This window comes from Aulostomus chinensis, chromosome 23 (genome assembly GCF_037954235.1).
Source record: "Aulostomus chinensis isolate RoL2024-O1b breed Wild chromosome 23, RoL_Achi_v1.0, whole genome shotgun sequence".
Lineage (NCBI taxonomy): Eukaryota > Metazoa > Chordata > Actinopteri > Syngnathiformes > Aulostomidae > Aulostomus > Aulostomus chinensis.
The window spans coordinates 19,631,617-19,658,915 of record NC_141342.1 but is presented as its reverse complement, the minus strand read 5'-3'; the positions used below and the strand labels follow the sequence as shown (position 1 = coordinate 19,658,915).

The window sequence follows — 27,299 nt, the reverse complement described above, 5'->3', positions numbered from 1 at the left end:
GAGCAAATACATGCATGATTGAAGGATTAGGGCCTCAAAAAGGTTGAGACGCCACCTGTACTACCTGAAGCAACCTCGAGTCACCCGAGAGCAGCTCACCGCCTTCCAACCACGACTGTAAAAAGATGATTCACTCCGGTGGAGTCGGTCCAGGCTGCGCTGCACGATTTGTTCTCCATGAAAACGAGTTTAACAGAACATCAGTCTCAGGTGACTCAGGCCTCCAGAATTACGGGACAGCGGGAGGATCATTTCTCCATATTTATGCATGTGTAGAACGGCCCGCGTACACAAGGTGACTTGATTCATGTTTAAATCAGAGACCATGAAAAGGAGACAAGTCTGAGTTGTGGCTTCACTCCGTTTATTGCATGCTGCTGTAAAGGTTGCCAATCTGTGTCTGGAAGAGAGTTTTGAGCTCAGCCCGCTTGGCTTTCAGTGTGGGAGTTAACAGACCGTTCTCGATGGTGAACTGCTCCGGGTGGAGGTACACGTCCTTCACCTGCACAGGTAGAACAGCAAGGGCGGGACGTGATGTGACTGCAGTCTACACCGCTAATATCCAGAGTACTTCATTACAGAGGAGATTTACCTGCTCGAATGACTTCAGTCCTGCTTCTTTTCCCAGTCTAGTCATGTCTGAGAGAATGGCTTTCTTAATTTTCTGCAAAACAGAAAACGTTCACATTGTGAGCAAAGCTGAGAGGCATCAACGCCGCTCGACTTTGAAACAGTAACTGCAACTGGCTCCTGTTAGTGGTTAATGATCATGTTTGCTCCAGATGTCACAGAGGATTGAAGAGGAAAGTACTGTGGTGACAGGAGCCGTAATGTCAGACAGCTCTCCTTTGAAACATTCCTTTTTTGTAATAAACCTGAGAACTGAAACCTCACCATGTTTTTGCACAAGTCTTCAACGGAACCTTGGCATCCCAGTTTTTTGGCGAGATCTGGCAGCACCTCTGAATCGGGGACCACAATTGCTACCAAGCAGGACTAGAGACGCAGAAGAAGAGCAGCAGCGTTAACAGATGGGAACGACTGCGTGTGTGTGTTTACATACCGACACTGCAAAGATGCTGCCGTTACCTGCAAGCTGTCCCCGTGTACAAATACTTGGGCCACAGCTTCACTGCGTACGTAGACGTTTTCAATCTTCTCTGGTGCGATGTACTCCCCCTGAGCCAGTTTGAAGATGTTCTTCTTCCGGTCAATTATCTTCAGAACACCGCTCTATGTAGGACGGACCGACACAGCTGTGAGAGTCGCATCCCATTCTCCCATTTGAGCATCTCTGACTAAATCACTTCACTTCTGCTCTTTGTGTAACGAGAAGTTTAACGTGCAGGTAACGCACTCACACAGCCTGCTAGCTTTAGCACAACTACTGGAAGGGAGTTCAAAGATTGTTTGATAAGCGAGCTGGCAGGTTTGCTCCTCCAACATGCCAATTCTGCCCCTCAAGCTCAGCTAGCCATGTTCTTGTTGCAGCTTAAGAAGCCATTTGTGAGGAGTATCAATAGCCTCATTTGACTTGCAACAGGACAAGCGAGCAAATTCCTGAGGTGTCAATCATCTTTACAGTGGATATCCAGTTTAAGGCTGAGTGGGTGGAACATTTCATAATGATGATGGAAGTCTAAGCTGGCGTATTTGCATTCCTGGCGCAGGAGTAATTCAACTTCAAATCTGGAGACCCTGTTTCCTCTTGATCCCCCCCCCCCCCAAACATCGACATCATAGGAATCTCACTTCAAGGCGACATTTATAAATATCCTGGCACTGATGACCGTGTGGTTTTAAGCTCCCATCGTTACAGCTGGTGGTGTTTTGGTTCTTACCGGCAGCCATTTTCCGATGTCTCCAGTGTGGAGCCATCCGTCTTCATCCAAGGCCTCTGCGGTCTTCTCCGGGTCCTTCAAATACCCCTTGAAGACATTTCTACCCTTGATACAAACCTGCAAAAGACAAATGAGAATGACCACCGATCAAGACAAACACAGGCAGGGATGCTTTTATTGAATTAAAAAAAAGGTGCAGTGAATTCTCAGCTAGAAAATCCCTGAAGTCGACGTTCTCCCTCCTCAACTCAGTCCAGTAAAGCAGACTTTTCTCTGGACTAGAGGGCATTCTGACAGAGCGTAACCTCTGCCAAGCTGACCGCAGCCAAACTAAGGCATGAAAACGCAGTTATTTGTCTTAATAAATGGACCTGCCAGATCCTCCTCGGACCCTGCAACATCCCCACATCAAGTTTCCTGAAAATCTGCCTCAGTTTTTGCATAATCCCGCCGCCACAGCTAGGGTCATAATCTGAGGCCTGACGGACCGGCTTGGATTCACCTCAGCCGTCTCTGGCTGGGTGATTATCAGAATGTTCCGTCAACTTACCTCGCCTTCACCGTTTGATGCAAAGTAGTTCATTTCTTCAACGTCCACCAGCTTGACAATGTTACACGGCAGAGGCGCCCCCACGTGTCCTGGAACAAACACATCTCAGAACTGGCAGCTCAGGCCTGCCCAGCCTCCAGCCAAGGATTCCAATATCTTAACTGGCCATTATTTGTCAGATCAGAATCCGATCTTAATTGCCCCCCACAGGAGATGAATAAAGTTTTCTGAATCTGAAAAGATCCGTCAGATTTAAAGATCAAATGATCCGATCTGGCAAAAAAAAAAAAAAAAAAAAAAGGGACAGCTGAGGTCGAGCTACATACCTGAGGTGGCGTCTCCTGGCATGGTGAAGGTACAGCCGGCAGTGCACTCTGTCTGGCCATACGCCTCGAAGATCTAAAGTTACCAGAGCCGAGTTAGAGCAGCGTGACCAGGTTATCGTGACAACTTGAAGCCTTCAGTTCAAGATGATGCAGTAACAAGTTCTAGTAACTGGGAATTCTTTGGAAGAGTTCTGAACGTTGACCCAAAGTGACTTGAGGAGCCAGAATTTATGACATGTCGTGATTGTCATGGTAACTTTGAGGAGGTGTGCATCAAGTGCTGACGAAGCCCTGGAGGCCACGAGAACCTGTCAGTACAATTTCATAACAACAAAAGCATAACAAAAAAATGAGTTGATTCTTGTTTGATCAGAATGCTTAACTGGTTCCTGTCGAGAGGGAGGACTGAGTTTGGTTTTATGGCGTAACCATAGTAACGTGGCCAATTTCACTATCCAACATGAAACTGGAGTAAATGGACTCATTGCATAAACCCTCCCAAACATTTGATGAGATTCCTGATATATACACAAGCTGAATTTATGAAGACAGCACCCCCTAGTGGCCACAGGATGATGGACCAAATATTTAATTTAAAATCAGATGTCACAAGACACTTGGCTCCCACACAATTAAAAAAATCAGACAATGTGAAGAAGTCAAAATCACATAAAAAGCCAGCGAATAGATCTCGCTACCACAATTTGATTTGTTGAGTTGGGTGAATTCGGACAGTCACCATGAATCAGCACATCAGGAGCCGCACCAATGGAAGTTATGACGCCTGCCAAGTACCACGAAACACAGTTGGACAGGAACTCACAGGTTTCAAAAATAAAAAACACACAAACCGTTTCCAATAAACTGTTAGATGTCTAATAAGCCTCAGCCGGGGAGGGGCGGGCTACGTAATCATGAGATCCACCTTGTACGAACTATTCAGTCCATCTTGTGGTCACAGGTATACATTACATCTGCTGCCACTCAGAGACTCTGCAAGTACAAAACTGGCAAACTTAAATCTGAGTGGATTTTTCGAGCCAAAACATGACACCCAATTTATTACCTGGCAACCAAGAGCCGCCCTGAGGAAGTTGAGAACAGAGGGAGAGATCGGCGCTGCTCCTGTCACCATGACCCGCACTCGTCCTCCCAGAGACTCCTAAAAGAAAAATCAAGATTTAGGACAAGTCCAGCGTTGCCATCCCTTCTACTGATTAATTATCTAGTTTGACGAGGAGCCGTGCCTGGACTTTGTGGAAGATGAGTGTGTCCCAGATGCTGTTGTTTCGGACGATGCCCTCCTTCACCTCAGCGTACTTCCTCTCCACAGCAAAGTTCAGCAGCCACTTCTTAAAAGGAGACTTGGCACCACTCTGAACCTGGAGACACGATCGCGTTTTTCCCCCATCAACATGAAGGGACACTGCATGTTTTGGGTTAGTTGATGTTTAAAGCAGAGACAAGCGGCGGCTGCACACAAATTACTTTGTCATAGACTCGGTTGAGAAGTCGAGGCACCACTGGGAAAATGGTGGGCTGAAGGGTTTTCATGTCATCTGGAAGCAGCCTGATGTCACCCTGGAAGAATCCCACCTTACCCCCAGCACCATACATCACCGTCTACAAGACAGACGGATGGTTGAACGCAGATCAGCAGAATATTAAAAACCTCCATCAAAAAGATGGATCTTACCTGTACGACTCTCTCGAACATGTGTGCGAGAGGCAGGAAAGAGATGCTGACATCCTGGGTATTTGGAACCACCGACGTCTGCGGGACACAGTTAGCAACAGCACCACTTACAAAAGAGCAAATTAACTTTATTATAGCTTAATATTAATGATTTAAAAAAAAGTTACCTCAAAGCTTTTGATGACACCTGCAGCATCAGAGACCACATTCTCATGGGTCAACATGGCTCCCTTGGGATTTCCTGGGAAAGAAATACTTCCATTACGATTAATTTCAGGTAAATCGTCACATGATGGAATAAATACTGAGCCTAACCCTGCTGCCATGCTAGCAGTACACTGAGCAAAACTGTACAAGTTTGTCCACGTCTGTTATCAATATAAAAACAGCAGAGGCTGATGGGAATGTGTTCAGTTTTGCAGGCACTTGACGTGATTATGGAACAAAATTGAAAAGGGAAAATATACAAGGACCCTAGTTCATCTTCTTGCATTACCGCTTTGCACCCCTAGAGGTGCTTGTGAGTCAAAATCGCAGATACACTCAACTTTTACACAGAAATTCTGTTAACCTTGCAATAAAAGCAACCTTGTTTGAACAAACCCTGCGCGGACTCAGGTTTGCGTCAGACTCAAACATCGACTCACTGCCGTTGCTGGAGAGTTCGAACGACTTGTTTAAAAGACAGTGAGGCAAAACAGCAGCTTGTTTTTTTGCCTTGAAAAATCTGACAGCTTCTTTCGTAGCAGCAGCAGCCGCCGCCGAGACCGAGAGGCCTGCACGGGAAAACCACTTCCAGCCACTCACGGCGATCCCTCAGCCACTACCTGAGGTTTGCTTTGCAAGCGTTTGACTCTGAAATCAACTGGTAGATTTCACCCTCAGCTCATGCTAACAAGTTAGCATTTCCTTGTTTCACAAAACAGGCTAAACACTCAAACTCTGGTAATATGCTGCCCCCTTTTGGTTTCTGAGTTAGTCTGATCCAAATAAATTGCATGAATAAAATGTCATGGTATTGATGGATAACACTACACCCAGCCTGGCTCATAGGAACTATGGCAGCTCTTGAGAGGAGAATCACCTGTAGTGCCGCTGGTGAAGCAAACAATGCTGAGGTCTTCTGGCTTTGGTGGCTGTGGGCAGCAGAATGGTTTCACAAAGCATCTTTGGAAAATAGAAACAGATCAATAAATAATCCTTGAAAAGTGATGGACAAACTTACAACTGGACCTTGAAGGTTACTTTTCCCCAGAGCCTGTAGAGCAGAAAAAAAACCTCAAGTTTAATAGCATTAGTTACAGGCACAGATATGAAGACAGACGGCAGTAACAGTTACTACTTTGTGTCTAGCATGCATTACCTCGACATCCTGCAAGGACAAGACGTCCACGCCACTCTTGGCTCCTCGCTCGACCAACTCTGAGTTGAAAGAGTCCATGATGATGATGGTTTTTAGGACCGCGGTCTGGCCTTCCTCCCGGTTCTGCAGCAGTGTTTCTGCTTTGTTTTGATTGTCACATAGCACTGTGGAGATCTCCGCTAAAGAGACAAAAACATGACTGTTGCCTGAAAAATTTGGGAGTACAGGAAGTTCTGAGGCAAGCGAATGCACCAGATTTCTCCAAACTGTTCACATCAGCCAGGAAGCTGCACAGCAGACATTGGTGAAGCAAGCAGCAGTGTCATGAACAGACCTCCTCCATGCTTATTGTTGACAAGGAGTCATCAGATAAAAGCAAAATGCAGCACAGATCACAGGAGGCAGTGAGCTAAATAAGCAAGAAGAGATTAGACTCCATGCAGAGGTCCCTGCGGGGGCCGGTGGGTTTCTGGACTCAGGGCCGGCTGTGTAATTAGCAGCATTAGAGACTCCAATTACCTCGGTCGATAATGAAGACAAGAGCCTCAGGACCCAGGGTGTCGTACAGGGGAACCGCTACCATGGAGTAGGTGTAGCAGGCCAGTTCACCAATAATCCACTACAGATAACCCATGAAACAGCAGCGTTATGGTTTTGACTCGTACAACTTCCCTCTGCTGTCCTTCAGTGACATCTATATACTTACCTCAGGTCTGTTCTGAGCAAAGATGCCAATAAAAGTGCCCGAGTTTGGCTTTAAACCCCTGTGAATGAGGCCTGACCCCAGGTACTCCGCTCGATCAGACACCTTCACAGACAAGAAGTGGAGTAAAGGTCAGCTGGGACTCGCATTTTTTTTACTCTTGGCTGGAGAGTGTTGACAGCTGTAGTGCGTTTTTACCTGTTTGTACCTGAGCCACTGGTAGGGTCTTCCTGGCTTTCTGTAGCCCAAGCAGGGCCCATTACCTGCAAATGAGAACAACGTGAAAGTCACTACTCGTTTTAAAAACACCGCAATGCAGCAAATTGGTGCATTTACAGGGATACGTGATGAATTTTTGGGAAATATCAAATGCAAGAGTGATAAAACACGGCAAGCAGTCGAGAACACGTCTATTGTTAAGTTTTTACACTGCTTAAAGATGAGCTTCACAGCGCTTTGTTCCTCTATTTGCTTTTCCTCCAATTAGCATGACTGATAAACAGCTAACAACCTTGATATTTCACGAGTTTCCGCCAAATTCTTTAATCCAAGTAATTCCTACCTCTGGATCTTGGATGATAGAATTATTTAATCATCCACCTTTTTTTTTACGTTTCAAAGAGGAAACTTTCATCGGTACTCAATTTTTTTTTCGGCTTGGCTGAAGAGGAAGATTTATATTGGATGTAATCGTGCCACATGCTTGCTGTCCAGTTCCACCACTGAAGTCAGGCTCACGATGGGCCTGATATTACCCAATAAGGACTGGCTGTCACTGCAAATACTGGCCCTGAACCAAATCTTGGTCCTGTGCTGACAGTAGCCGACACTGGCAGAGGCCAGCCAGAACTCATGGCTACCGTTCAGTTTGCTGGAGAAAGCTACAGTATGAACAGGATGAAAGAAAGTCACCTGAAACTTTCAGACCCCTTTGAAAAACCTCATAGATGGTCTTGGCATCGCTGTGGTAGAAAGACATCAGGTTGTTGTTATTGAGCAACGCAGCCTTCCTTGCTCCATCCTAGGAAGTCAGAGGTGATAGTGAACCACAGTCTACGTCACAACTGAGGCAGGAATATAAATCTAGCGTTCCTGTACTAGCATGCTCAGTCACTCACATTAATGTGGGTATTTTTACCTTGATACCTGTAGTTTGGCAGTTAAGGTCTGCAGGGCTGTGAAGGGGAGTGGGCCTGGTGTTGAGGTAGAACAGGGTCGCAGCTGCCAGGGCGAACAGGGAGATGATGGCCGGGGTGGGGAGAGGAGAGAAGAGCAGCTGGAGAAGGAAATCCATGGTGCGAAGCCTGGTGGGGTGACGCAGCAGGAATGTTAAGATGTAGGAAGTTTTAGCCCCTCTAGAAATATGAACGAGCAGAGTCTCGACTACTGTGGATGAAGTCGTATTTTGCAATTCTCAGCTCCTTGACCGGCTCAATGACTTGAGGTCAAAGTCAACAGTCTTGCACAACTTGAAGGCCTAATCAAGTCAAACCCATGAAAGCTCAGAACAAACATTTCAGCGCCGAGATCCACTGACCCGATTCCATTCCAAACCTTTGAGTATTTACGTGCAAAGAACGACCTCAAGCAGCGCAATCTGAAGGAAACATTTCTTGAGCACAAAAAGTTTTAACCTTTGACACTTTTGTGGTCCGAGGCTGGAATTACGAGTTAAACTGAGATGAAGTTCAGCGATTTCCTGAGAGGATACCGAGACCGATCCTTTGCACGATAAATCTAAGTTCATATTCACTGACTTGATAGGATTTAGCTATTAAACTTTTATCCTCGGAACAGTGGCTGCTCTACTTCATCCTCTGAAGCCAGTAGAAGGGAGTAAAGCGCTGGTTGATCCCTTACCTGCTGTTGCTCCTGCAGGAGTTTCACTCAGCGGATCCTCTTCCTCTGCTCCTCAGGAGTCGAACACGGAGAAACTAATAAAAACACCTTTACAGAGTTACAACTGCAACCTTTGAACTTTGGCCATCATCACTTCCACTGATAAAAAAGGACACCAGCATCAAAACGATCCCCGGTCAAACGCAATAATATTAGAGCAATGTATCAAGCCAATAAAATGATTGGATTTCAGACTGTGGCCGTTGACAGGCTGAACATCTGTGTCTGTCTGTCAGGGTCCACGTGCGCTGTTCATGCAGTAAATTCTACAAAATCTCACTGGAGCTGCTTTAAACCAGCAGGCCCGAGCCTCCAGGGTTCACATCAACCTCTCTGGGCAAGATCGACTGGTAACGGATTTTCCATGTCACAATTTTAATAAACAAACATTGTGGTCCTTCTTAATTAAAATCATCCCCTCATTCATTTCGCTTACTCAATAGCAAGGTGGGCGCTGTGCGAACCGAGGGAATTAGCATCCATAAAAACAGCACTGCATTGTGGGACTGATGACAGATGAAAACATGCCCAAAAAGGGCGTTTTTCCTTTCACAGCAGCCGTTCAGACACGTCAGAGCAAGTAAAGACAGAGCTGCAAAAATTAATTCAGGCCGCATTCCATTCAGGACTGCCACCTTCAAGCGGAACTTGTACACTCGAGATAATGACACAAGAACTCAGGGTCAAATTGTGAGAACGGTACACACGACCCCGCATGAAGGCAGGCTATATCCCAGCATGGCCAGTGAGCCAGAAGGCTCAATACCAGGGTCCTGGCTCTGCGAAATGGAACGCAGCCACCGTAACATCTGTGTTTAAACAGGTCTGCTGTGTGAAGGGACGCGAGCGGTGCCTCACTCATGAAATGTTCCCACACATCTGAGCTTTTTCTCAAGAGGAAATCCTTCTGTGTATAATATCACTTACTGAACGAGGCCCGGTGTGCAATTCAGGTAGGTTAACAATTAAAGAGCAGCTAAAATAGCAGAGTTTAAAGATCATAAAACAGCACAAGAAGTTAAATGTTAAGGAAACATCAAGAGTTACATCTTAAAACATGTGCAACCAGCTCCAGCGAACACACCATGAATTGTTTGTGGTGAGGTGTTTGTTCTGTTTTGTCATCTTAAGACGCATTACAGTGAAATGAAACCTCTGACATGACCCGGGCGGTGAGCTCAAGGTAACGGATCATTAGGAGAAGCTTTGCGGGATTACCTGCTGGGATTAGCAGAGGTGGTTGGGGGCCAGGCTGAGCAGGAAACCCCAGGGAACAAGCAGCTCAAGCCAGCAGCACCACAGATGTACAAGCTGCCCACCTGAGGTCATTAGCACCTTCAAGTGCACACAGGTGTGAGAGGTTCTTTGCACCCAGCAAGACTCAGCCTGCCTCTTGGTGCAGCGTGGAACACACTCAGATCAGCAACGCAGCTTTTGCTGCATGGACTTTTTTTTTTTTTTGCTTGATTGAAAATAGATCTTAAAATAAATTATCATCATGTCTTGTGTGTGTGTGTTTTCAAGCAGAGGAAGTGTGTTCTTAGATAAAGGAGATTATAAGGAACTTTGACTCTCTATTTATGAACATAACTGATAACCAAAGGCAGACAAGTACCTTTGGATTTCAGTTGGTGAAATAAAATCAGGAATCACCAAACGTGTTGCTGATGTCACTCAGGTGTATTGGTCTCAACACCAGGTTATGTATGTTGGACTCTTGGTTTTTTTTTTTGCTGAGAGTTTCTTGTAAACGCGTGTTGGGACGAATTCAATCATCCAGTTTACGAGAAGCCTCACCCTTGAAAAAAAAAATTAACCTGAAATGTCTGGAGACATTAATTCCTTGATGCCCTTTCCTTGTGCCACCCACCCCCATATTTACATGATCTCCTCCCTAACCAACTGTCCCTCATCACCCAGGAGGTTCACTATTTAAGCCCTGTTACATCAAGAGTCGGCTAGGATGAGAATGATGTGGAGAGCGGTGCATTTCTCTGGGACCAGCCAGATATTGGTGCTTCACTTTACATTTGTATTAACAGCTGCCACCAATGCGTCTCATCCTCAAAAGCTGCTGATTGGCTTCCAGGCCCCATGGAACGTGTCCTTCCCCTTCAGCGCCCTGCGGCTTGGCTCCGCCATACAGATCGCTGTAGAGAAGGTGAACACCAACCCCTCGTTCCTGGGAAACTACAGTTTGGATTTTGTCTACACCGATACAGACTGTAACCCCAAAGCTTCCCTGGGAGGGTTCATTGACCAGGTGTGGAGAGAAAACGTGTCTGCACTCTTTGGTCCAGCGTGTCCTGAGGAGGCGGAGGTATGCATTCATGATGCTGATATTCATAAAAATAATATAAGAACTGATGCTTATAATGTTTCAGTCTTTAAGAAGAAATGCAAGGTACAAGACCTCCGCTGGAAACGCATTTTTCTCTTTTTTTGAAACTCCGAATTCCTAAACTCGTGATGGAATGGTGATGACCAGACGGGTCCAAAAGTGGAGCAAAGGAAGCTGCAAAGTCAAAGTTCAATGAGTGTAAATGAAGAGAGGGAACTTCTTTGATGCTTCGGAAAAATAACCGACTCAGATTCAGGAAACTTTATTGACTCCTGTTGGGGGGGGGGGCGCAGAGAGCAGTACAGTTGGCATCTTTTAAAAATGTTCGTTATTGTACAGTTTGACTTTGAAGTTACACATGTAACATGCAAACAACAATGGTGACGCCGTTCGCTACACTGTTGTTGAAAATTGACTCCAGAGCGTCGTTCTGGGGCATCTTGGAAGCTCCCGCTCTTCATATTTGTTCATCAAATCAACAACAGATGAAATCATGACCTGTGGATAAGGAGGGCACTTGACATCATCTTGTCGATGTTGTTTTGCATGCAATTCTTTTAATGACGTGTGTGTATTTTTACAAACGTGCAATATTGATGCAAACACTGCAAACTCATGTAATGCACAAATCTGTGTTCCAGATTTGAACTGAATGAAATGTACCCCGAAAAAAACACCTTCGACACCCATGGTGCTTTTATTCGACACTTCAGCAGCAGTTAACGTCTAAGCAAATCAATTTGTAATCTCCCTTTGTCTTTGAAATGGACGATTTTTAATTTCCTGAATCTTTTAAAACTGTTATTTAACTGTATGACTGCTTTACAGGTTACGGGTCTCATTGCATCAGCATGGAATATACCAATGTTTGGCTATGTGGGACAATCTTCCAAAATGGACAACAGGGATGTCTACGACTCCTACATTAAAATTGTACCCCCCCTCAAAAGAAGCTCAGAGGTCCTGGTGAAGACCTTGGAGTTCTTCAGCTGGAATCACATAGCCATGATCGGCGGGGGCTTGGACTCCAACACTTGGGATAAAGTCGACTCTCTGTGGGAAACCATTGAGAATCCACTGAGAGACAAATTCAAACTGACCGCCGCCATCAAGTTTGACACCAGCAACCCTCAACTTGTCTATCAAAATATCAAACACATCTCAACAGTTGCCAGAGGTAAAAATGGTGTTGCTATGTGAGCCATGAAATGAATTCACAGTTACTCGGCTGATCTGTGACTGTTGGCCACACGTCTGCTGCCCTCCAGTGATCGTGGTGCTAACAAACAAAGAGGACTCACTGGCTCTGCTGCTGGAGGCTGAGCGTCAGGGCTTGATGACCGGAGACTACGTCTTCTTCCTGGTGCAGCATTTTGAGGTCAGTGGCAGTGTGGTGAGTAAAGCCTTAAAACACACGTACCACATGTGCTGCTGGGTTCCAAAACTGTTGCAACATCTGGTGAACACAAAATTAACTCAAGGTTGAACGACGAAGAAACTGATAAAAAAGGCGTTCCTAAAGATACGATATGTAACATTTCTGAAGTAAATGATCCCAAAAAAAAACTCTGTTAACAATTTTTTTTTTAGGTATTCTGAATATTTTAAAGAGTGTTACTTGGCTTCGAAGGTAAGTTAGCAAGTTTAAAATTATCTAAGTTGTTCCTCTTCATGTGAATCACTGAGCAGGATAACTTGTGGAAGTCTGCCCTGAGCAGCCAGATGAACCAAGCCGCCATCAGGGCCTTCGACGTGACCTTCATCATTGGCCAGAAGTCCTACGAGAGCTACGAGTATTACGACTTCTTCGAGCAAGTTTTCAAAAGACTAAAAGAGGAACCTTTCCAGAGCAACTTGACATCCAAGAGAGAGGTGAGAGATTTTGACCAGAGCCTTAAAGTTGGAAAACTTGGCGCTAAAATGGTTCATGTTCGTCCTGATTTTGATCAGAACCTCAACGACTTTCAAGAATGTCCTGATTTTGAATCAAAAACGGAAAGCGACTTTTCAAGTTTTGCACTGAACCCTTGGTGTATTTATGCAAGCCAACTGTGACAACACTTCAGTCAGTCAAAACTGTTCACAAAATACAACAACAACAAAAGTTTGACCTACGGACAATTTGCTTTCCTGTCTTTGACTGAACGATAAAACTGGAACGAAAATTCAATCCCTAAGAAGGAATGACAGGTGACTCACGTGGGCGCCATTATTCCAGGTGAGCCCCTACTCTGCCTATCTACACGACGCGGTGCTTCTTTACGCAATGGGAATGAAGGAAGTCCTGAAAGACGGAAAAGATCCCCGTGATGGACGGCAGATCCTGCAGATGTTAAAAAATAAAAACAACATTCGATTTAACGGTAAACGCATCACGGTTGAACAAAACAAAAGCTAAAACATTGTTTTCTGAGAGAGTTTGATCCAGTGAAAATCTATCATTTCAGGTGCTTCTGGACTAGTCCACTTTGATGAAGAGGGGGAGAGAAATCTGGACTATTCCATTTATGACCTGCAACATATTGGAGGCATTACCAAGTTTGTGCCAATCCTGCATTTTGACAGTCACACCAAAATTGTCCGGTAACAAACATTTCTCTACCATAAAACTATTCCGTATTTTGGATCCATGTATCGAATTTTACTTTTGGGAATTATTGAGTCAAATCATCATGCGATATGTTGGTGAGGTGGTGTTGCACAAGCCCACTCACATTTTGCAGCAACCTTCCAACTCAACGTGGCATTAAAAAAAACAATGAAAAGTCGTGTACCGTTTTCCATGCGCAATCCTACAAATGTTAAAACGCATGAGAGCCATCGGTCCACCTCTGCAGAGCCATGCAGCGAGGCCACGACAGCCAAACACTCTTTTCACTCTCGGTAGAAAGTGGTAGACAATTGTGACAACACCGTGGTTCAGGTCTGGGAACAAAAACCACTTGGTTGGGGAAAGATTGTGGGTGAAAATCCTACAAAATAAGAATGATGGCAAACATTTCAACATCTCCTTCCTCCTGATTATGTGGGTTTTTGAATGTCCTGGTGTGAAATTTTAATAACGCAAAAGAATGTTAACATTTCAGCCCCACGTCTATGTTCGGCTCTGTGGTCTGGCCCAAAGGAAAACCTCCATCTGATAACCCAGAATGTGGTTTCAACAACGAACTCTGTGAATGGCTGAAAAATGGTAATTTTAGATTGTAGATTGGTGTCAAAATCTGTGCTGAATTCCGGCAAAGTTAAGCAACTTCATATTTTACCATCTTCATTGGGGGGGGCAGACATCCTCCTGGTGGCTCTCCTTGTGACCTTCCCCATCATCGGCATACTCGCAGTCTTGTTCATCGGGGTCCTCATTCTGCAGAAGCTCCGCCTCCAGACGAGGCTGGATGACTCGTGCTGGTGGCTCATCAACTATTGTGACATCACCATCATCAGGGAGCCCTCGGTATGTAGCGTGAACACTCCTCCATGTACGTAGAGAATCAACGGGTTTGCTCACCGGGGTTTTTGTGCGTTTCTCCTCCTCCAGAGTGTTCAGGGCTTATCTCTAAGCACCACAGCCAGTCAGAGTGGGAGTGGAGGTTCTCAGTCCACGTTCTCCAACAACAGTTATGGCCTGAGGGACAAGACAGGCAGAGAACACATCTACACCACGATAGGTCTCTACCAGGTACCAGAGCCACCAGATACAAAGCCTGTAACTGAACCTGACTCGAGTTCCACAGCCATGACATGTTTTTGTCGTGGACGGCTGTATTTTTTTATATTTCTGCTCATATTTATTTTTCGGGTGCCAGACTATCTTCTCCTCTTAATGCAATATTTTAACTGCCGCACAGGGAAATCAAGTCGCCATCAAGTACATCAGGAGCAATGTTGGCAATAATTTCCAGAGACCCTCAATCATTGCTGAATTCAATGTGGTAAAGTTGCTCATGTTACTCTAAAGCGAAAATACTTTCAGTGTTGTAGATGTTCTCTGTGGTGATATCTAAATAAGTTCATGGGGTAACCCGCTACAGTAGCCTTTAAACTAAACGGTTTTACGTAATTGTTATGAGAGAGCAGCAGATGCTTTTTTCCTCAACCAATGAAAAGGAGAAGATTGTCTCCTGAATATTTCAATCTTGTCAAGACAGATGAAAGAGATGAAACATGAGAATTTGGTGCAGTTCTTTGGTGTTTGTGTTGAGCCGCCAAACATCTGTTTGGTCATCCAATACTGCAGGAAAGGCAGCTTGAAGGTCAGTATCTCAGCTCTTCAAGAGAATCTCAAGAGAACAACCATTTCAAAAAATGCCATTTCTCATTAAGTATTAAAACTGTATTTTACAGTTCCAGGGAAAAGGCAGAGGCTTTCCCCCTCACGCTGACTTGCACTCTTTGGTCTTGTATGTTTGTTTTCAGGATTTGTTGAAGGATTCGGATGTGGAGCTGGATGGGATGTTCAAGCTATCGTTTGCTTATGACATTGTCAATGTAAGTCGCATTTACTAATTAAATGCTTTAAGACTGAATGTTTGCTGGCCTGTGTCAAACATTAAATGAACACACCAGCTTCCGGGGAAACAGTCCATCATTTTAAGAGCCACACAAGAAGACAGATACTCTAAGGCACCTCGCCATATGGTGGGTGTCTGGAGCTCCGCAATGGCAATAAAACTGACAGAAAATAAGCACATTTCCTGAAAAGTGGCTGTGTTCCTTCTATCAAAAAAAAAAGAAAGAGAAATCAAAGCTCCAAATAAAACTGAATGTGCAAAATGTGTTAAAACTACTCTTTGATATTCATGTCTTACACCCGCTCCAGGGAATGGAGTTCATCCACAAGAGTAACCTGAAGTTCCATGGCAACCTGAAGCCCAGCACCTGCATGGTGGATAGTCGCCTCCAGATTAAACTGTCTGGCTTCGGACTCTGCGAGTTTAAATACGGGAGCAGAAACAAAATAATCTCGCTGGAAAATCCTGATTATGAAGGTCAGTGGGTAGATAAACCTGACCTCAATCCGAGCTTCACTTTATTGATCAGAGCCTGAGAGAGCGAGGAAGTCAGTCGGAGTTATTCTGCTGCTTCTGTTGCAGCGATGTACTGGACAGCTCCTGAACTCCTGAGACAAGTTGGTCTCCCAGTCTACGGAACACCTAAGGGTGACGTTTACAGCTTTGCCATCATCATGTGGGAACTCATGTACAACTCTAAGGCGGGACCTTATCATGACATCAACCTGGAGCCAAAAGGTCTGCCCTGAGCCATTTTTTCATTCCATTTAGCCAGAAATTATTTCCATTGAGGTGTTTTTATTGCAATACAATATTCCATCCATGCATGCGGTCGAACATAGTCCATGACTTTGGTTGCTTGATCTAATTTTCCCTGATCGCACCAAACACTGTGCTTTGAGTCAAATTTGCAAAACGGTCTGGAGTTTTCAGCTGCAGTTTGACTTTGTCGTGCCACTCGGATGATTCAGGCTAAAATCAGCAGAAAACGCTGCTTCCATGGGGCCTCTTACCCAGAGTGCCCTGGCACCCCCTTTCCCCAAATGTTGGTCTGAGGTCTGTAAGTTCATTGCAACACTTGGAGTTTGTTTCATTATCTATGAAACTCTCTGTACATATTCAGGATCGTATTTGACTCCAGCTGCTTCTGGATTTCAGAGACTGTAGACAGCGTGCTAGCAAAACCAAGCTACCAGTAGCTGTTCAGATATTTTACTGTGGATTAAAGTGTCAGGAGGGCCAAGCAACAGACCCCCACACCGACCCGGTAATCCCTGCAGTCAGAACATTTGCATTGCTAAAAAGTACCTCAGTCCAATACGAGCAGCAATTCTCCTTCTTACTGCTTGTTTCCTCCAGAGATTATCGTGCAGTTACGGACACCTTTCCAAGGAGAACCCCTGCGACCGTTGCTTTCTGAGCAGCTGTGTGACGAGAACACCAACGCCCTGATGAAGGCCTGCTGGAATGAGAACCCTGACCACCGGCCGCCATTTGCATCTGTACAGAGACAACTGAGGAAAACCAGCCCAGACGGGTCAGACCACTAAGATTTCTCAATTCTCAACCATAATATACCATAACTGGACCTGATATGACTGGACTGAACCATGACTGGATACATTTGCCATGTTCTTATGGATGTTTCTGACTCACAGAATCCTATAAAAGCACATATTCTCCATATAGTCTGGGCTGGATCATTTATAGGTAGCCGTTGCTTACATCCAAAGGCAGCCACATTAGATTCTTGAGTTTTAGAAGATCTTTACTATCTCTTACATGCCTTGATGGATTCTGTGTGCCATGACATCTAATTGTTTCACTGGCAATCGGGGAGGTGTGGTTGAACAAAGGTGTGAGGATGAGCATGCTACATTCGGTGGATCCCCATGGCTGTCCCAAAACAAATTTCCCTGGCCCGTAGTTCAACTTCGAACGCTCCTCTAACACAACTTCTTAACAAGCTGGTCCAAGAGCTCCTTAGTGAAGTTGATTGTGGTTTTCTGCACTTTAGTTCTGCAAATATACTAGATAATATGGTGGAAAAGTTGGAGAAATATGCAAATCACTTGGAGGAGGTGGTGGAGGAGAGGACCAATCAGCTTGCAGCTGAAAAGGCCCGTGCAGACAAGCTTCTCTCCAGCATGTTACCAAGGTAACGAATGTGACTATACCAAAATGACCACTGTTATAAGTTTTGTGAATGCCGAGGGTGGACGTTAACAAGCAAGTGAAACATACAAGTCATGTGACCACAGTGGCACCGTGCAGCTGACATGACGTCACTGATGAGTGAGTGAACTCCGCCACCTTGTCATTGCTACTGCCCCTTTGGTTGTAGGTACATCGCAGATCAGCTGATGGCAGGCAAGTCGGTGGAGCCGCAAAGTTACGACATGGTGACCATCTTCTTCTCTGACATTGTGGGCTTCACCTCCATGTGTGCTGTCAGTTCTGCAATGGAGGTGGTTACATTCCTCAATGACCTCTACAGCCTCTTTGATGACATCATCAAGATGTATGATGTCTACAAGGTATGCCACAAGCAACACCGTTGCTTTTCACTCAGGGTAGATCAACCCAGAGACTGTATAGCGTGACATGGTAACAACAGCCAAGCCAGACTACACGCATGAAGGCTCCAGTGTTACGTTGATCGATGCTTCATTTTTGGCGTATTCTTGCCCCACCATGAGCTAAAATTCTCGCATCATATGGACTCAGAGGTGCTTTGACTAACAAATATAGCTGTGTGTAGCAGTGTGGATACATCCCTCAGCTGGCCAATGAGTGCAAACGGCACCTTTAAAAGAAAATTGGAGGCAATCTGAACAAAGTTGGTGAGACAGAGTGTAAAGGCTTGACGGTTGAAGCACTAAGGGAAATTAGGCTTTACACTTTTGCATTTACTCATAAAAAACGAGCTGCAGAGTGCTAGTTAACAATCTGGAGAGGTACTGGTAGGTGGTTTGGTCACTGTTCTGTTACACAGAATCTAGGTCACTGTTTCCTCCTCTGTTATTTTAAACACTGTCAGTAGAACTTTACCTTTTCGCATCCCTTAAAGGTTGAAACAATTGGAGATGCGTACATGGTGGCGAGCGGTCTACCCATCAGCAATGGCAATAAGCACGCTTTGGAGATATCCACAATGGCGCTGCATTTCCTCAACGCCATCAAGCTCTTCAGAATTCACCACATGCCTAATGAGAGTCTTACAATCCGAATTGGGATACATTCTGGTAAGAGACAGTAAAACATCGAGAAACAGGATTATCGTGAATAAGTTCTGTCTGTTCCTGCTTCGAGTTAAACTTTTAGTACTAGTACTTAAGTCACATGAGGATATTAAGTAACTTAAGTTTAATACTTGGAACTTTCAAAAGCCTCAATTAAACAGACTAAAATTAATCAAATGCTCTTGACATGAAGACTTTATGATGGGCAAGAACTTTGTAGAGGTTTGTATGTGAATAAACTGTGTGAGAAGTATACATACATGAAGATGCTGTTCTTTGTAGGTCCGGTGGTTGCTGGAGTGGTCGGCAGCACGATGCCTCGCTACTGTCTGTTTGGTGACACGGTGAACATGGCATCTCGCTTGGAAAGTAACAGCCTACGTGAGTGATTTTTAGGAGATAAAGCATTAATAGGGAACGGGACAGGTGTCATGTTCATGTCAGATCAGAGTGACTTGGACCTTTGACCACCAAAATCTTTCAGATCATCCTCAAGTCCCAGCGGACATTTGAGCCTAAAGTGGAGACATTTGCTCCTGAGATATTGCGTTAGCAAGAAAGGAACAGAGAGGCAACCTGAAGCCTCCGTCTCTGCTGGCATAAAAATAAAATTAACTTATTCGTAGTTGGCATCAGTATTCAAGCAAATCATGAGATCTAAATGCACAGTTTGAAAACTACAACAAACTGTCACGTCCATGTTCTATGTATTTGTATTTTGCACAATTCCCACAGCTCTGAAGATTCACATATCTCAGTGCACCGCTGACATTCTGGTCCAGGTTGGATCGTTCGAGCTGGAGGAGCGAGGAGAAATTCAAATGAAGGTGATTTCACTGCTGACGTTTTTGAAATGCACAGGGAGTTTTAGATACGCTTCTGATGTGTGTGTGCGTGTGTGTGTGTGTGTGTGTGTGTGTGTGTGTGTCCAGGGAAAAGGATGTCACAAGACCTACTGGCTGCTGAGCAAACAAGGGTTTAATCCTCCTCCTGTTGCTCACAGGTCCGCCCCAACTGACAGCCTCATCCTGCCCACAGAGGTACAATAAGACGACACAATTAACAGACAGCCACCAGAGAGTAAAGTGTGTTGAATGATGTCTGATATCTCTGATCAAGAAAACAGGTTTGTCCAGAGCTGCAGACAAAAAGGCCAAGAAGACCATGACTGAGCAGCACATGATGGACGCCATGATGACCACGGTGCATACTTAAAAGACCAGTGGATTTCAGACCGTAATAGCCTCCACCGCGGCGGTTATTAAGGTGACCACTGCTGCTGGTTTGTCTGTGAACAGGATTATAACATGAAAGCTGTAAGGCTGGTAGAATGGGCCAAGGCAAGAAATCATAAACATTTCTAATAGATTTGTTAAAAATAGCAAAATATTGCAAGTTTGTCTGCGCTGCTCAGTCTCCAATGTCACATGGCCGTGGTGAAGCCCCCCCCCTTACACTCCCTGAAATATCAGGGATGTGAGTAGATGGAAATGAAGACGGAGGACACATGAGAGGTGACCTGGGGTGTTTCCAGACTTCTGCTCAACACGGCATTATTTCAAGATCTTAACTTTCTATTCATTTATTGTGATAAGATTAAAAATAAACAACTTGTCGTTGCAGCTCAAAGCAATCTTTGAGATCAGATCAAGCAGAGAACATTTTGGAGGACTAATCGTCATTTTCTCCGATAATAAAACAATAATTACTTGATGTTGTAGTTGCGCACAGAGCCGGTGTCAGCAGACAGGCTCATTCCTCACCAAAACATTTCACCAGTTCAAATAAGAACATCTGTGACGAAGAATAATTTAAATTGTGCTGCTTAGGGTCGTAGACCATTTATGTAGACCGTCATTACCTCGGTGCTTACAAGAATATCATGAGGGTAGAGGAAACATAACATTCATACGTATCTGTTGCTGTAATGTTGACTGTCTAGTTCTCCTCTTCTTGGCCCAATAAAATAGCTTTCTTACCAACCAGGATATTCAAATGGTTCAGAATTTAAAACAAAAGGGACATGAATCAGTTGGTTATTAAGCCATGTTTATTGGAGAAGTGACATGAAGTAATGTATTCATAAGATTATCCAGGCATAAATGGATATGAAAAGCTAAAAATAATACTTGACCTGAGTCCTGCGTGACACTCCCCTCTGTTTGGGTGTGTTTATGTTAATTAATTATGTATCAGTGAATGAAAATATCGTGTTTTTACTACATTTTTGATAGATTTGTGAAATCATAACATATGAATGTCAGGATCAGCAGCAGGATGAAAAGTGGTGCTCCTGAGGTGGAAAAGACAAAGAAATATCACTCAACGTCAGTATATTAAAGTAAATGGAAAACTAAATGAGGAAAAACAACAAATAAAGGGAAATGCAATCCGCATGGTCCTTGTGTTTACTTTTTATGATTACAGATTGAATTCATTTAAATAAATGAGTTAATTTCGTCATTATTTTTCCGGGGAGTTTGGTTTTTAGCCAACTGGGAGGTGTTGAATTCTATGATCTGAAGAAATAAACACATGCTGGGTATTTAACAGCATCATCAGAATGCTTGTGATCTCAGTCTATCTCAATGTGACGCCTCGCAGGCAGCATGGAGACTGCTTGGATGCGGTACTTTGTACTAAATGGTACAAAACTGCGTGAGGAACTTCACGTTATCTGGCTATCATCAGAATATTTAAATTCCAATATAATGACAGTTAATTCTTTAATATCTATCACAGTGATTTACCTGTTACGTGTCCGTTATTGGAAGATCCATTCGCTGTAGTGGGATAAAGATAATATCTCAGTGCGCAGCCACAAAGTGCTTTTATTTGCTTCAGTTGAGAAGGTCATTGGATTGACAGCTCTGCATTCATTTGCTTCATCTCCATTATGAGGGACATGAGGAATACTTCAGTATCACTGCTCTCTGAGCAAAACGGTACCTTTAATGTGGAACTCGGCAGTGAGGACCCCCCCACTCGAGTCTGCCTCCAACAACAGACTTCTGGCAGAGCAGGGGCTCTTTAGAGAAGAAACAAAGATGAAGCAAAAATACAAGAGTCTGCACCCGGATCCAAACTATGACATGTTCTAGCTGAACAAAGTACAACTGGATTAGAAGGATAAACTTTTAACTTTTCCCCCCATTTTGTTTGTAGTTGTTCGCAATCTACTCCACATGCTGCACTTTCAACTTCTAAGTCGCACCAACTTTTTATTTTCTGAAGTTAGGAGCAAGGTAAAATATGGTATTATTCTCTGACGGATGGAGGGACTTTAGTAGGAGGCATTGAAACAGCTGCACAATAACGAGGCACAGACGGTTCTGGTTGTTTCTACTGGCCTGCGTCCAGAGGATAAAAGCGGGGCTACTCGAATGCATTTAAAGCCGTATTAAAGCTCCGTACTTACAGGCTGACAGATGAGCTTCTCCCCATCACAAACCTGGACCTCACAGTGAAGCCAGACAGTCGACACCTTCTCCAGGCGCTGGAAGCGGAACGAGTTGAACTTGAACATGGAGCGGCTGTCTTTGGCGTTCTCAAAAATCGTCACAGTGTTGTCGGAGGAGCAGCTGTAGGAGGACAAGACGCGTGGATGAAGAATTCATCGCGCTATCGAGAGGCATGGAGACATTTTACATTCAGTGACACTGTGACAGAGAGGAAACCAGTGGAATCATTGATGTGGTGTTAAAAAAGTTTTATTAGTGTCAGCATAAGTCGGCAGGCTTGATATGAATGAAGGTGCCTCTTATTAGTATTAATTAATCCATCATGTGTTAATAATAACAATATAAAGACAGAGATTCACAAAGTATACAGTATATGATTGTTAAAACTTACTTTTTAGGTGATTATTAAGATAAATCCATGATTTATGATGCATTTAGTATTAAACACAAGCGTGTAACGATGCAGTTATTCACAGTTGAGTAAGATTTAGCACCTACTGGATCTAAAGCTAGAACGATTCCTTCATCAGATTAGTAAACGTGTTATTGTATTTTGTGTGTGTGTGAGATCTCTCAGTCAATTCAGGCTATCAAATGTGATGAGTCCTGGTTGCTATCAGTCCTCACACTTGTACATTCATATTTATGCAATACCTTAAGAATGGACTTTCAACTAATGGTGAAAGTGTTACTTGTTAATAATGAGGCTCCATCGCTTGCGGTCGGTTGAGTAAGGCGTAGGAGTGGCCCAGCAGTTGTTGATGACTACTTTGAATCTGAAAGATAACGGACATCACATTGCATCTGGTGGCATCTACTCTGTTACATGATCTACTCCTTAACATGATCTACTCCGATACATCACCTAATCTGTTACATTATCTACTCTATTACATTATTTACTCTGTTACATCACCTGCACCGTTACATTACCTACTCTGTTACATTACCTATTCTGTTACATTACCTGCTCTGTTACATTACCTAATCCGTTACATTACCTACTCTGTTACATTACCTATTCTGTTACATTACCTGCTCTGTTACATTACCTAATCCGTTACATTACCTAATCCATTACATTACCTATTCTGTTACATTACCTGCTCTGTTACATTACCTAATCCGTTACATTACCTACTCTGTTACATTACCTATTCTGTTACATTACCTGCTCTGTTACATTACCTAATCCGTTACATTACCTAATCCATTACATTACCTATTCTGTTACATTACCTACTCCGTTACATTACCTAATCCATTACATTACCTACTCCATTACATTACTTACCCTGATACATTACCTACTCCGTTACATTACTTACCCTGATACATTACCTATTCTGTTACATTACCTACTCCGTTACATTACTTACCCTGATACATTACCTACTCTGTTACATTACCTACTCTGATATATTACAGGGAAATCTGATCCGTGTTACTGCACCTGTTACTTAGTCCTTTTGCCTCGATGCCGATGAAGATTTCTGAGCCAATGTCTTCAGTGTCGATCACGAATGGGGCGTCCTTGGCTTGCAAGAACTTGGAATTCTAGAAATATACAGTATGCCTTTCAAGAGTATTGCAGCAGCTCATCTTAAAAGTAAATCAATGTGCATAATTGTTATTAATAAAAGCTGTACTCATAAACACGTAAGAATTACCTATTCTATTTCGATCAAAGGACAAAAAAGGAGCATTGTTAAGATAAATAAAAGTCTCCCTCTTCAGAAGCTATGAGCAGCTACTCACCGTGAACACGTTCATAGACAACTGTGATTTAAAAGTGCCTAAACTCCCATTGTTGACATAAATTGTAGCCACTCTGGAAAAAGCAGAGGGTTTAGTAAAAACGCTGCAAGCCATTGGGTTAGTATGCACATGAGTTCCACACAGAAACAGCGGTTGTGTGGTGTCCTGGATTGGCGCCTACCTTTGGCTGAAAACAGCGTTGTTTACCAGGTATGCTGCTCGGTACACACAGCTGAAGGTGTAGTTTACCGGCTGGTTTCGGATGGTGAGCGAAGTATCATTGGACACAACTGAATTGTAGAAGATGTATCTGGGGTCTTTGCCAGGTATGTACTGTGACAGCATAGAAGAACATCAGAAGGAATATGAATACAATTTTTACTTGTCAATATGCTAAATTTTTGACAGAAACTGCAAAGCATTTATTAAAAAAAAATATTTTCTACACTTTTACAAAAAAAATTGAGCGACTGGTGAACTGGCAGAAAAAAAAATTGGGAAAATGAGATATAGAACTGTAGCTCACTGGACAAGAGAACATTGTCCAGTGAGCTCTTTACAGCGTACAGAACTCAATTTACTGAATCCAAAAATGTGTGCCACTACCTACATTTATGTCTATAGGTCTCCATCATTTTCAGCATCAAGTATGAGGAGAGCATTTTCTGAATTCTGGATTCCCTACAAAGTCCTGCAGGGGTCAAGTCAGCTTCAGCAAAAGTGCTTAAGAAACCGTCCACCAACAACAATCTAGTGTTAGAATGGGGGGGGGGGGGGGGGGGGGGGCTGCAGTTGACGAAATCTGTAACTTTCCAAAAACCGACAATCCAAAATTCACACTCACTTCTCACAGCGTTTTGCCAGCTGTGTGAAGGCGAGACAGTATTTGGCAGGGTTCGAACTTCTGTGTTGAGCTCTTTTTTTTCATTCTTGAAACAATTGTTTCTGTCACTTTTCATGAGAACCAGCGAGTGCGACACTGTGAACGTCTCCCAGGAGAGACAGTCTGATCATGTGTGGCTCCATTCATAAGCAATTAGCATGATACGGTACCTTGTCCCTCCCTGTGAAAGCTGGCTGATCAGAACACCTATAAACACTTGGAAAACACCCCATATGACGTAGATATTTTTGAACATCACCCAGCTGTGAAACACTGCCAGACCTGGCAAGAACACTTTTATTATGGACAAACTCAAGGTACTGAGGGCTCTACCGTTGCTGTGGGAGCTGAACCAGGCTAGAGTTAAAACAATATCTGAGCACACGCAACTACGAATATTAAATGGATACACTAAAATAGTCAATCACATTTACTCCAAAAGAAAAACCTGTATAAAACTGACAAGAGAACCTGGTTATCTCATGGAAACTAATGCAATTGCTCTGGATCATCTAAATGTTCAGTTGCTAGTTCTTAGTAGACTCCCGGGTCATATCACAAGATAAGTTCACAATGGAAGCCTTTCTTCTGCAGTGATAGTCCCTCTGACACCTTCTGATACCTGCGTGGTGTCTCACCTCAGATTGTGTGCCACAGTATGAGTGGTTTTTGGGAGTGAGGTCTGGGATGATGAAGCGGTAGTAGCCTGGGCTTTGTACTCCAGAGTAACAGACGCCCCCCAGGGACAGCTGGTCGATCTCCCAGCCATAAGGACACTCGGGGACGTTGGCAATGATGGTGTTGGGGAAACATGACACCATTACGTAGTCTGAAAGAAGACACGATGGGTTCTGATCAATGACTCGCTACAGAGCTGGAAGCAAAATTCCAAGACGTCATATTGTAAACATTGTAAAACTCAGCCTTGCACGTGAAAGTGATTCCTACATCATTTCTTGAAGGCTTCGGAGATTAAGTGGGTGTGTGTAGTGACAGTGTCTTATGAAAGGCCAGTGAGCTAAAAACAGGGTTCCTACACCAATTAAGAGCTTAAAACCAAGGATAGATGTTTACCAATTTTTCTCGCTCATTATGAGCCATTTTGTCGTCTGGAAAAGAAAAAAAAAGGCTAGGTCACCGTTTCCTAAAACTTCAACAGCACACCTTGCCACTAACCTGTTCATCGCGCTTCAATTTTCTCTGCAACATTCTAAAACAGTTGCAGGTCATTGAATTCAATTGTTAGTGTTTACACGAAAGTTGTGACTTATTTTTCACTTTCTTTGGCCATTTGGCAATTCTACATCCAACTGTAAAGCCTCCCGGGACACACTTGTGTTACTTTATGACATCAAAAATTTCCTTCATTTTCAACATGTCAGAAACGTAGTCAATGGAATGTGACCTGCAACACGAGAGGTCATCTTTTTACCTGCTTTTTGAGGAATACAGCTCCACGCAACGGGGAGAAGCATGAGAAGCGCAGCAGCAGAGGCCATGATGTGACGCTGCAGAGAGACATCAGAGTTCCGCCACATCAGACCGCTGGCGGACACTCAGGGATGACACGCGTAACCATGGCGAACATGTCAGAACTCACCTGTGCGGGAGCAATCCAACGCCTGGTGTGACATCAGAGTACGCTCATGGCTCTTCAACCGGTTACCAGCATCGGTGACTCTACATTTGACATTCGGTCAACTTGATGAGGTATTTTATACCATCACGGGTGAAGGTAACCCCCCCCCCCACACACACACACACCCTTCTCATGTCAGAGCTTTTCCCCCTGGCAGGATCAGTTTGAGAGCTCTATTGTTGAGCTGCTCACAAAAGCTCTCTGTACTGGTCAGACATTGACTCCCAAATGACCAGCACCTCACAGGATTCAGGCTTTTCAAAGATGGACTTTTGGGAAATTTGTCAATTCTTACAATGTTGATATTTAACCAGAATTGTGGGAGGGGGAGGTGGGACTGATATGTCCTTAACTTCTCGTTCAACACCGAATGTCCCTTTTCCACGTTTAGTTAATGTCAGACTCAGTACTCAGCACTTCAATGTTGAAACCTGACACTGGTCGAACTTTGAGCTAAACCAGGAAGAGAACAGGACTTTTAGAATATCACATTGTGCTGCTGCAAAACTGATGTTTAGCATCATACGAAGTTGAGACGGTGTTGTTGGAGTTTGGCTACTTAAGAACACAACTAAGAACTAAGATCTAACTAATATCAACATTAGCCATCATCAGCGTCCTTAAATTCTGGTTCGCTGTTTCGATGCGTTTAGTGTGAGCAGAAATGCTGATTCTACGTATTTGCTCATGTTACAAACAAATTTTGAAGGCTGAGTCTGGCGTAAACCGACAGACAGTCGGCCTTGTTCCTTCTATGTATCCTCTGGGTCAAAGAGGACAAAGCGCTTGGCGACAGAATCACATTCAAACGCTAAGCAGTGCTAACAGGCATGTATGGATGTCTCAAAATGTGATGGTAGCTGAGATAAGAGCGGGCCAACACTGGTGAGTAGTGTTCTTAAGTGGAGATGAGAGGCTGGTGTGTTGTAGCATTCAGAAATACCAGGTTTCACACAGCTATCACTTCAGTCTGCTAGCCTTGTTAGCCTTTCTTCAGTGTTAAATAACGTCTGTTCTCATTGGGCAATTTACATCGACCTGAACATCCATATCAGGCTCCTCCATAACGTCATACTGACACAAGTTACC

General features: G+C 43.9%; 3 protein-coding genes across 3 annotated transcripts; 1 reads left to right on the top strand and 2 right to left on the bottom strand.

Annotated features, from left to right (window-relative positions):
- Positions 1–347: 347 nt before the first annotated feature.
- Positions 348–9,731, bottom strand: acsl5 (acyl-CoA synthetase long chain family member 5). The gene is made up of 22 exons (XM_086196241.1): positions 9,597–9,731; positions 8,340–8,413; positions 7,618–7,783; positions 7,392–7,500; positions 6,678–6,742; positions 6,483–6,584; positions 6,296–6,395; positions 5,777–5,955; positions 5,639–5,671; positions 5,498–5,549; positions 4,581–4,654; positions 4,414–4,491; positions 4,206–4,340; positions 3,965–4,099; positions 3,784–3,879; positions 2,718–2,790; positions 2,392–2,480; positions 1,842–1,958; positions 1,090–1,233; positions 895–996; positions 593–664; positions 348–502 (listed from the first exon to the last, which is right to left on the bottom strand). Exons 3-22 carry the CDS (start codon positions 7,771–7,773, stop codon positions 365–367), a joined length of 2,049 nt encoding a protein of 682 aa, XP_086052367.1. The 5' UTR covers positions 7,774–7,783; positions 8,340–8,413; positions 9,597–9,731; the 3' UTR covers positions 348–364.
- A 610-nt stretch (positions 9,732–10,341) lies between these two features.
- Positions 10,342–20,842, top strand: gucy2g (guanylate cyclase 2g). Its single transcript, XM_086196379.1, has 22 exons — positions 10,342–10,698; positions 11,548–11,896; positions 11,988–12,097; positions 12,409–12,591; positions 12,938–13,082; positions 13,167–13,302; positions 13,806–13,909; positions 14,004–14,170; positions 14,255–14,395; positions 14,565–14,648; positions 14,865–14,969; positions 15,133–15,204; positions 15,536–15,704; positions 15,810–15,965; positions 16,587–16,764; positions 17,245–17,385; positions 17,572–17,764; positions 18,298–18,472; positions 18,752–18,850; positions 19,205–19,296; positions 19,402–19,509; positions 19,589–20,842. Exons 1-22 carry the CDS (start codon positions 10,342–10,344, stop codon positions 19,682–19,684), a joined length of 3,360 nt encoding a protein of 1,119 aa, XP_086052505.1. The 3' UTR covers positions 19,685–20,842.
- tectb (tectorin beta) lies at positions 20,489–26,224 on the bottom strand. Its single transcript, XM_086196246.1, has 11 exons — positions 26,172–26,224; positions 26,004–26,079; positions 25,210–25,400; positions 23,870–24,021; positions 23,689–23,761; positions 23,384–23,487; positions 22,623–22,706; positions 21,888–22,050; positions 21,419–21,497; positions 21,220–21,252; positions 20,489–20,762 (listed from the first exon to the last, which is right to left on the bottom strand). Exons 2-11 carry the CDS (start codon positions 26,068–26,070, stop codon positions 20,689–20,691), a joined length of 1,020 nt encoding a protein of 339 aa, XP_086052372.1. The 5' UTR covers positions 26,071–26,079; positions 26,172–26,224; the 3' UTR covers positions 20,489–20,688.
- Between the last annotated feature and the right edge of the window lie 1,075 nt (positions 26,225–27,299).